Source organism: Podarcis raffonei, chromosome 7 (genome assembly GCF_027172205.1).
Source record: "Podarcis raffonei isolate rPodRaf1 chromosome 7, rPodRaf1.pri, whole genome shotgun sequence".
NCBI classification, from domain to species: domain Eukaryota; kingdom Metazoa; phylum Chordata; class Lepidosauria; order Squamata; family Lacertidae; genus Podarcis; species Podarcis raffonei.
In genome coordinates this window covers 21,792,501-21,803,856 of record NC_070608.1, presented here as the reverse complement: position 1 = coordinate 21,803,856, position 11,356 = coordinate 21,792,501, and the positions used below count along the sequence as shown (strand labels likewise).

General features: G+C 42.9%; 1 protein-coding gene across 2 annotated transcripts in view; it reads left to right on the top strand.

The window, feature by feature from the left end:
- The first annotated feature begins 9,447 nt into the window (after positions 1-9,447).
- ZFPM2 (zinc finger protein, FOG family member 2) overlaps positions 9,448-11,356 on the top strand; it is a 325,302-nt gene continuing 323,393 nt past the window's right edge. For both annotated transcript variants that reach the window (XM_053395456.1, XM_053395455.1), the window contains exon 1: positions 9,448-9,889. In XM_053395456.1, the coding sequence (XP_053251431.1) occupies positions 9,850-9,889 (40 nt within the window). In that variant the 5' untranslated portion in view covers positions 9,448-9,849. The remainder of the gene's footprint in view (positions 9,890-11,356) is intronic.

Sequence of the window (11,356 nt, the reverse complement as noted above, 5' to 3'; positions counted from 1 at the left end):
TAATCTAGCTGCCACTGGTTGTACGTTTATTTCAGCTTTTTGAAAATCTAAAATTGGGATGTGCTGCAAAAAGACACTGATCTTGCAAAACCAGGAAAAAAATGCTACTCATTTTGGAGCCGTGTGATTAGATCCACCATGCATACATTTAGCATTCTTCTTACCTTGAATTTCATGGAAGTCAACGGCAGACAGATCTGTTGGTAATGCATAATGGTAACTTCAGATATGCATTCTTCATGCTGCATTTGTATATGCAAGGTGTATTCTATTCTTCCTCTAATTCGTTACCTTTGAAACAGTGAGGCACATGGAATAGTATGTTGCTTCTAGTAATACACCAAAGGTGTTTTCAAAGAACAGATGCAGGGCTGGGGTGTTTTTTAAGAGTGGGGAAAAGGAGGCTGAACTGCATGAAAAATGTTAATCTTTATCTGGAGCCCCACCCTTTCTTTCCACTGCTTAGCTGATCAGTGGAGGGCATTTGGGGGGGGTATGTACAATTTGGCAGTGGGCCAGAAGTAGCCTGGAGGGCACACACTGAACACCCCTGAAGTGATGTGTGTGTGTGTTTTAAGAGCATGTTTCTTGGAAACTATGCATACTGACTGGAAAATATTCACATTGGCCAGAAAATGTACAAAATCAACGGGGATTTGCACATTCCCTGAAGTCCACTGGAGGTTATGTATCATGACAACCAAACATGCTAAATTCAAGTGATACATGCACATATGCCAGGCCTGTTGGAAATTATGTATATTGATGGGGAAATGTGCACAATTCCCACTTTATGGACAGATTACATGCACATTTTTCATCAGTCCTAGTGCATGTGCACATCTCGTTTGAACTGGTTTTTATATACAGTATATTAACTGTTCCCTGATGTTGGGAAAGATGGAGGGCACAAGGAGAAGGGGACGACAGAGGACGAGATGGTTGGACAGTGTTCTCGAAGCTACCAGCATGAGTTTGACCAAACTGTGGGGAGGCAGTGGAAGACAGGAGTGCCTGGCATGCTCTGGTCCATTCGGTCACAAAGAGTCAGACACGACTAAATGACTAAACAACAACAACAAAACAACATATTAACTGTTCAACTTACATTGCAGAGAGAGAGCATATTATATAGAGCATTTTATCGATTGTGTTCCTTTTTCTATCTCATTTTTGTATGTTACTTTATTTGGATATAAACCATTCTAACAGCTGTTCTCTGAAGTGGCACAGAAACGTAAGAAATAAAAAATGCTTAAGCTTCTAATGGGAAGTGTTTAAATACAGCCCCTCCCAAAATCTTGCAACAATCTTCAATGAACTCCAGCTAGATCAATGATATTTTAATCATGAATCTATCTCACTTTACAACTTTGCATTATGCAACCAAACCGAAATTAATAAATCCTCAGCTCTATGGCCCTCACATTAATCCATATTGATATTTTCCATGCTTATTATTTCTGCTTTTTCTAGCACAAGATATCCAATACTTACAGCAGTGGCAATTGACAGTTACATTTGCTGTCTAATAAGATCGTGTATTGATATATGACCAGCCAACTGAATAATAAAAGGATTTCTTCAGAGGATACATGGGAAGCAAGGAAGATTACTTATTTGCCTCATTTAATTCTATTGATAAAAACTGGTCAAGAAGTATACTTGAATAAAAGCTATTCTGTATGCAGGGCAAGATACAAGTTGTATGTGTAATGCCATTGGCACATCTAACCCAGTACTGTCTACTCTGGCTGGCAGCAGCTGACCATGATCTCAGATCTCCAGGGTTTCAGGAGTCCTTGCTTCTCCTGCTACCTGACTGAAGATGCCAGGGAATTAACCAGTGATTGTATGCTGCACCACTGAGCTGTTGCTGTTTCATTGTAAGGGCATGAGAAGAGCCCTTCTGGATCAAGCCAATGACCCACCTAGATGCCCATGGGAAACTCACAAACAAGACCATGCGCAAAAGCACTATCCCCTCCTGTGGCTTCCAGCAACTTTATTTAAGACTAGCAGTGAGGGTTGAGTCAGCTCCTTTAAAAAGTCCTGTTGACTCATAACAAGCGAAAAGCAAAAGCAAAATTAAGTCGTTGTTTCATTGTAAAACTGCTGTTTACCTGAACCCCAGGGTATATCACAGACAGTAACAAATCATATCTGGATTCATTTAAGCTCATTCTTTCCTCTTCCATTTTCATTATTTTCCTCATTGTTTTAAGACTGTAACCCTCTCTGAAAGTCCATGATTTTTAGATTTCAAATGGGGCAGGTTATGTAGGGGAGGGAGATTCTTTCTGCATGTTTTAACGAATCTCTCTAGACACTGGTGGAGGAAGAGGGGTCCCCTGGCAGCGTGATCCCCAGGGTGCCATTGTGGCTGCCTGCCCCCACTGGGTGCCCCGCCCCTGCAGGTGGCGTGCCACGCCCCTAGGACGCGCACCAGCCCCATCCCCGCCTGCTCTCTGCCCCCCCCATGAAGCTCCACCACTGTCTCTAGATCAGCCTTTCTCAACCTTGGATCCCTATCTGTTGTTGGGCTGCAACTCCTGTTATCCCTACCTATTAGGACCAGTGGTCATGGATGAAGAGAGTTGTAGCCCAATCACACCTGGGGAGCCAAGGTTGAGAAAGTCTGCTCTACAGTTAAAAAATATTCAAACCCCTAATGGCTCTGAAGCAGGAACAGAGCATCTTTAGAATCACTTACACCTAGGAGTTAAGATCGGTATCAGAGGCCCCCTGTTATGTCCCATCAGCATCAGAGGTGCAAAAGATGAGGAGGCGAAAGATACTAGGTTATCTCCATGGTGATGCCTAGATTGTGGAAAGCCCTTTCTGAAAAATAGCTGCCTTCTTTTGCTAACTCTTTGGTGCACAGCTAGTATCTTTTTGTTCCTGCAAGCTTTTAATCGCTGAACTCTGTGGCTCTGTAATGATATTGATTTCAGGCTCTGTTTTAATTGCCATTTTACTGTTGTTGTTGTTGTTGTTGATGATGATGATGTTGTTTTTGTTTTATCCTAGTGTTTGTCCCGAACAACATCTGAGTTTGTAGTGGTGGCCCACCATTCACATACTGTATAGAAGTGATCAGGTTTGGCCACGTTTCTTGATTCATTTTGATTCATTAATCAGTTTTTCTAATCAGGTCCCCAACCCATACATAGGCACAGCATAGCTCTAAGCAGCAAACATCAGAGTTCTGACATTTGTGGAGGTTGAGTAATCTGGAAGGAAATCATCTCCAGTGTTGAACAACTTCTCTGAATCCCAACTAATGCTGTAATTTGACTGATTTTATTAGCTGCAGCCTTCTCTCCACACACACAAACCCCACCATAAAATCTCCTTGGGAGGGAGGGTACATCATCACATTGTTCCAAGAAATGCTTGCAGTTCTACTTTCAGTGCATACGGCAGCTGCTCTTGCCTGTTAAAAAGGAAATAAAATAAAATAAAGCAGTCTTTGGGTCACCTCGTAACTTCAACTACCTTTTGGGGTGTGTGTAAGAATTCTCAGAATTCTTTGGGGTTTTTTGAAAGTCCATGAAGTAATGAAGGAGAAGGGCAGAACATACTTCAAAAGGAACACATCTGAAAGTGACATGAACTGGAATTTTAATGATTTGCCCATCAGTGCTAACCATAGTTGGCCATGACATCCAAACCAACAAACTATGGTTTATGTTTGCTCTTCAAATCAGAATTGGAGGCTCACGGGGAGAATTGTTACTTGGAGGCCAATTACTTCAGCGCTTACTGGTGATAACAATGGAACTAAGTAGTGCTTATCTCATTTGTAAACTGTCCTATTAGAGCATAATTACACAACAGACTTCAACCAGTTTAGCAGTCATCCTCTTGCCAGAGGGAACAATAGGAACTGAAGATCTGTGAAGGGGTAGGGGGCTAGTGATTTTCAACAAGTAATTCTCAACATCTTTTGCAAACTCAGTTACCTGGAAGCCATGAAAGTTAAGCGTATATAAACAATATAGATAAATACGTAGTGCGAATAGGTCACTAAAAATTAAATTCTGATAATTTGAAGAGACCTTAACTTCAAGTATATTTACAACCATAGTTGTAATGGATAAAGGCTACATGATATACAGGAATTTATTGTAAACCAGAAAACTCTCAATCTTATAGGATGCAAGCTCATTTTTCTAATAAATAATTTTTTGAAGAAATTTTTCCTATTGTTGGGCAGAAAGCATCATGGGAGACAGAAGTATTCCGACACAGGTGAAACATTTAGCAGACTCTAGAAAGTAGTAGTTTGCAAAGTGCTGTCTAAGGTCACTAGCTGACAAGGTCAAGCATTGGATTTAATCAAATTAATTTTGCAGCAGGAGGTTTAGCCGCAGTTGTAAGACAGAGCAGTCATATCAGGTAAGGAATGCTAAAAAAAATAATAAAAGCAGCAATATGTCTTCAGCATAAAGTGAAATATATTGCTCACAACCATATTCATCTTTAAGGGAATTATGAAAAGCTTTAGGAAGTATTATTTTTAAGTGCACCTTCCAATGTCACTGGGTGGTAATGCAAAGCAGTTTGTGATGTAGCTTAGTCTGAGTGCAATCTCTGGTAACAGTTTAAGGTGATTATATCAGTGATATGCTGATGCAGCTAACATGAAAGGCTCAGAACTTTGGCTCTGTATTTCTATTTAGAAGTTTTTCTCTTGTTGGTCTAAGTTGACTGTGGCCTGTTTCAGGTTTCCTTGAAGTTAATGGCACCTTGCTTTTGGTGTCAGGGAGCACTAGGAGGCAGGACTAGAACTCTGACATTTGCTTTGCTATTTCTAGCCATGGAACTTGGAAGACAATTATGTGTTGGTGACCTTTTCATCTGCAGTGATAAACAATCAAAGGCTTGAGATGAGAATGGACTAGAGCCTAGCAGAATACTGGCTATTTCAGAACAAGATACGAACTTTACTTTTCCTTCCATCTCCTTGCCATCTGTACCTTTCCTTTCTGCTCATTCTCTCTTACCTGGATTTGCTTCACCTGTCTTCTCTGGATTGTTGTCCTAATTCTGTTTGGCCACTCCCTCTTCAAACTTTTCTTTCATGGCCCCCCTCCATCTGGTCCACATCTCCCTAACTACCCCCTTCTAGGGCCCTGTTCATTTGCCTCCCTGCCTGTGCTGTCTGCTGAGCAGTGGGCACTACAGCTAAGCCAAGAATGCAACACTTAAAAACCAATGGACAAACAACTGGGACTATCCCTAGTAAGCAAAAACAGTTTGAGCATTTGTGATATATATACTGTGGTATGGTATGTATTTGAAAGAATGATGAAGGTACATTGTATGAGTGGATTATCTGTACACAAGAATGTACAGATATATTGAATAGAAGCATAGTATTGTAGAGCTGGAAATGACCCTGAAGACCATCTAGTCCATGGGCAACTTAAGGCCCGGGGGCAGGATGCAGCCCAATTGCCTTCTCAACCCAGCAAGTACAGTGTACCTCGGGTTAAGAACTTAATTCTTTCTGGAGGTCCGTTCTTAACCTGAAACTGTTCTTAACTTGAGGTACCACTTTAGCTAATGGGGCCTCCCACTGCAGCTGCCACGCGATTTCTGTTCTCACCCTGAAGCAAAGTTCTTAACCCGAAATACTGTTTCTGGGTTAGCGGTGTCTGGGTTAGCGGAGTCCAATGAAAATAGAGACATCCCATTCCATAATGATAATTTTACTATTTACACCCCACACATCTTACTGGGTTGACCCAGCCACTCTGAGCAGCTTCCAACATATATAAAACATAATAAAACATTAAACATTAAAAAAAATCTTCCCTATACAGGATTGCATTCAGACAGCTCAGAAGTCAAATAACTCCATACCCTCCAACATTTTCCCAATTAAAATAGGGATGTCCTAAGGAAAAGCGTGACATTCTGGGATCAAATCAGAAATTGGGATGGCTTCTCTAAATCAGGGACATCCCTAGAAAATGGGGACACTTGGAGGGTCTGCAACTGAGCTCTCTCCTCTTTGTCCAAGTTAATGCAGATTTTTATTCTTATGAGTGTTAAAGTCATGCCTAATTTAACAACTAAATGTACATGGTGTATTTAAACATAATTTTTGTTTTAACTTTTTCTTCAGCTGAAATGACTTCCTAATTGTGTTTTTTAATTTTATTGCTTGTTTACCTTTCCAGACACCTAAGGCAGTCACAATCAGATTGAAATTATTATTTGCCATTATGAAGCTGAAATTTTTGTTTTAACTAGGGTAAATTAAGAATGGATTATTTGTTTTTGCTCTTCAGTTTTCAAAAGACAACTTCAGCGTCAAAAGTTTAATAAAAGAATTGAGCATTAAAATCATACCTAGTTTCCATATAAAAAACAGAAATGTTGGGATGTACAGGAAAAATAACAGTTGTTGCAAATTATTATTTTAGCTTATAGCACAAAAAGTTATCTTAATATTTAGAATTTATATAATGAATTTCAGGTGTTCAGTGTGAATAAACTATAGTTTCTCAGTGATTCATGAGAACCTTGTAAGGAAGGCCAATATACAAAGAGCATGCTAGATGCTGTGAATCTAATTTTAAATGTTGTTTACATAATTATATTAATTTTTCAATTAATAAACATATATTTGTGCATTTTTTTATTTTTACCTGAAGGGATGAAAACACATTTAGAAGCTCATTTTCAGCATAAATGTTCCTCAAAACCTTGCACATGCATACATTAAGCTTGATTTATATGAATGTTCTTTTTGTCAGATAGTTTGGGAAGAGGAAAAAATAATCCAATAAGAATACAGAAGCTGCCCCATATGATTTCAGAATTTATATAGATTCATATAATGAATGTTGATAGTGGCAAGCTAGTGAATGACCCTCAAGTTAAATGCTTCTCTTAAGAAAAAAAAATTGAGTAGCAGATAAATTTGATGAGGCTCATAACCTATTCATAGATAATTTATACCAGAATGAAAGCTTTTAAATAAACTATGCACAACAAATAACTTGAGTCTCTGGAATCTGTGTGTGCTTAAAAGTGGTGAGTTCTAGATTTTACTATATTGTGCAGCATTCTAGATGACTAATAAAATGCCTATTATCTGAATGGGTGAACTGTGCACAGGGGCAAGTATTTATATTGCTGGGTATCTCTATGTGCTCTGTTGCAAAGTTTAAAGTAGGGAAATGAAATGGACAACCTACTGTTTCTTATTGTTCAGTTGGCTACTATTGGTTTCTCTCTGCATTCACCTGCAGTTTCTTCTGCACCGCCCTTGTAGAGGGAGAAACCTGGACTCGCACCATCCATTAATCAGAAGCCTCATCAGCCAGCCCCTAAATCCACCTGTGGCCTTGTGCAGGCTTAGATTGTGAGGCTTTGGCCAGCGGCTTTGTGAGGCTTCGCTTTTTGAATTCTGTGCAAAGTACTTTGATTCTTTGAAATGCTAGAGAAATAAACACTGGGTTCCTTTAATACTTACTGGGGGAAAGGGTATAATATTGCAAGTAAACCTTCCCCAGTATATGCTCCATCCCCTGCTCAATGAAGGGCTTCTCAAAAGTAAGCTGTGCATGGTGGAACTGTCCCCTTGTCTCACTGAAACTATTAGAATAGAATCGTTAGTGAATTTACAAGGTACAAGCATAAAGACTCTTTCTTAAAAGAGTCATCCAATGAAATGAAATGAAATAATAATAATAATAATAATAATAATAATAATAATAATAATATCTTTATTGTCATTGCCCCCTCTCGGGGACAAGCAGGGTAGTAGAATTTTCTTTTCTTAATTGCAGTGCAATAAATTCATATAAATTAGTACATAGTACATAGACAAATCTATCTATGAAGGCATGGTCTTTTGAATTATTACTTCACATGTTCCAAGGTGGAGCAGGTTTCAGAGAGAAACTTTTGTGAGACTGCCTTAAACAAGGGGGGGGGGTATAATTGAGGGCTCCGATAATTCTGCCACTCAGAATAAGGACATTTTCACACAACATGAGTGCATCTTATTCTTGTTTACAAAAGCTCAAAAGTTTATGAAGTTGACATCATTGTTTGATTTTTTGCCAAAACTGGGGAAAGTCATAACAAGGATTGCAGACAATCTTCTGCACTCTTTATTAGAAACAGTGTTCTCCCCCCCCCACCGGGGGGGTACGCATACACCTAAACATTTTGTGAATCTTCGTACTTTTGTCCATTTACTGTATTTATTTCCCCCGATTTGAACTATAAAATAGTGATATTCTTGAGTCAAAATGAGAGTACCACTAAACATTTTTTTTTGGGGGGGGGAGCACTGATTAGAGAGTAAGCCCTCCTGGATAGTGCTCTTACTACTCTATTTGCAAAAGTACAATGGAATACTTTCCAGGAAGTATGTTTTAGACTTGGGTTGTCAAAGTGCCTTTAAACATTTCTGGCTCTGCGTTGTGAACGCAGTCCCTACATTGGCTGCAATGGTTCTTTTCCGCTTTCTCTGTCCCGAATCAACATTCCCACGTGAACACCAACAGCATGGCTCCAAGGTGCTCCCCACTATATTGCGGGAAAGTACCCTTCTATTATCAGGATATGTACTTAACTTCCGTGAGGGGTGCAAGGTCCTATGGTTCTAAGGGGTACCAGTTGCTGCTGTTTTGAGGGCGGGGGCTATGCATATAGTAAAAAAAGAAAGAAGAAACACACACAAACACTGAGGGCAACAGGAGGAGGAAGTGGAGGGTGTTTTGCCAACTCTGAGGGGAAGCCTCTTTCCTTATAAGCGGGGTCTCGTGCGCATTTGGCGGACAAAACTCCCCCATGCCAAGCGCTCCTCCCCCCCCCAGACTAAACCGGCTACTAGGCTAGTAGTACCAGCCACGACGGCTAGACCCAGACCTCCTCCAGCACCCGAAGGCAGCGTTTGCCACTGAAATGCCATCTGGGGAAGGGCAGCGGGAGAAAGAAAGAGAGAAGGGGGGGGGCGGTCGCCAGTTGCCCTCGTGTCCTGCCCGCGGTTGTGCCCCTGTGGGAAACAGGATGCTGGGCTAGATAGGCCTCGGGGCTCCCCTCGCGCTCTCTCCAGCCAACCCCCCCACCCCACCCCTCGCGCAGCCGGTCAGTCTGAGGGGAGCGCTGCTCGGAGAGCGACACCGGCGGCAGCATCTGCACAGGGAAAGACGCCACAGAGAGAGAGAGGGAGAGAGAGAGGCGGGCGAGGAGGGGGGGGGGAGACTGAGCTCCCTCCTTTTTCCTCCTCTCCCCCACCTCCCCAATCTCTCTTCTCCTTCCGTCCTGCCTTTCTTCCCTCTCTTCTCTTGCCTCCCCCCTCCCAGTTCTTTCTGTTCTTTTCCCTCATTCACTTAACGCCCCCCCCCACTACACAATATACCGGACACGCCAAATCTCCCTTTCTTTCTGTCTTTCCAACCCCCCCCCCAGCCCTCTTCCCCTCGCGCGCACAAGCGCGCGCCCGGGCACCACACACACTCACACACGTGCGCGCGCGCGCGCCTGCCTAGCTTGGGCTCTAGCCTCCCTCTCCGCTTCTCTTTTTTCCTGTCATCTCCCATCAGCTCCTGTCTCTTATGAACCCGGCACGTTGACTTGCTTCGCTCTCCCTTCTCTCTCTCTCTCTCCTCTCTCTTTCTTTCTCTTTCGCCCTCTTCCACCCCCTCACACCTTCCTCCTTTCCTCCCCTCTTCCCACCCCGCCCCGCACCTACTTACCTTACACCCCCTTTTCACACTCTCAGTGCACCTGAAACTAGAACAGCGGCGGCGGCGGCGGCGGCAACAACAACAACAACAGCCGCCACCACCAGCACCACCACCAATACCGGCGAGCAGCATGTCCCGAAGGAAACAGAGCAAGCCCAGGCAGATTAAACGTAAGTTTCCCTCAAGAGTGCGGGGGGGGGGGGACGGAAACGCGACGAGGCTTGTCCCCAAAGGGTGCTGCTGCTGTTGTGCGTGTGTGTGTGTGTGAACATAAAAATGAACCGAAAAATTAATAACTTCGGGATGGGGGCAACCAGGTCGAGGAGAAGTGGCAGCGCCCTGCGGTGGAGTTTCGGACGGCGCCTACTTGTGTTTTCGAGGGCTGGGGGGGGGTTGTCGCCTTTAAAACAATAAAAAGAGCTCTGCTTTTGGACTCCTTAGCCGAGGAGGTTTTCCCTGCAGAAAAGTTGGCGTTGAACTTAGCGCGAAAGGAGTTGTTGGGCGGGGAAGGGGAGAGGGAGAGGGAGAGAGAGAGGAAAGGGGCTTTGCTTTTCTCTCTCTTTCAGGTAACTTGTTTTCTTTCGCTCTCTCGAAGAGGCAGTGGCGCTGGCCGGGCATGCCTCTGGCAACCGCGCTGGAGCCTGCAGGCGGTGCTTGAGGGAGAACTTTGGAGGGGCAGAGCGAAGGGAACCGCGGTGGCGGAGCGCGTGCAGAGTTCCAAGCCCCTAAAAAAACAAAAGGGGGGAGCCGATCTGCGGGAGCTCTTCTGCTGATTGTGGAGGCCATAAACTTCGCGCGCGGTTTCTCTGGGGGATTTTTGCAGTCTCCAGCTGGGCGAGAGAAAAAGCAACAACCAGCCGCCCGTCTCTTGCAAACAAACAGAATTCTATAAATCCGTTTCTTTTCAAAGAGACGAAACGGTGCAAACTCTTTCCAGGGAAGCGATGGCTTCTAAACGCTGGCAGGCAAAGCTATCCCATGCTCGGATCTTTAGGAATCGCCCAGTACAAATGGGAGTTTTTATCAGAAAAGAAGTGTATTGAGAAGGTGGAGCTGGTGGTTGAATAATTCTACTCTTTGTAACACCCCTTCCCCGAAATCTCCCAACAAAATCAGACACATTCCCTTGTGATGTCAACTTCCTAAACTTTTCTGAGCTTTGAGATTTTTTTTTTCTTCCTTATGCTGTACAAGGCAGTTGGTCGCCTCTTGAAGTAGCGCTGGTTGTTTCCAGAGGATAAGAGATTCAGTGTAAAAAAACAGCGGTGGTATCCTAATAGGTTTGCATAGACTAGCCTGTTCCCCAAGCGCCTTTCAAAACGCAATGTCATGTGACTTGTCCAGACTCTTTAAATAGCTGTCCTTTTTTTGCTTCCAGGTTTCAAAATGCATGTAATAATAGAACTGTAGTTCCTTTTTCTTTGTGTTCAGAACATAACTTAATTGATTCAGCAAAGAAGATAATAGGTTTCTGGTTTAAACATGGCTCCTAAATATTTGGGCTGTAGTTGCAGAAAGAATGCTCCCCCCCCCACCCCAAGTTTCTGATACAGTATTTGGCAAATACTACTTTGACAAACTTCATTCACAGCCATACGTTGTTGTAACACTCACTTCTGTATCATTTAAAGTACGTT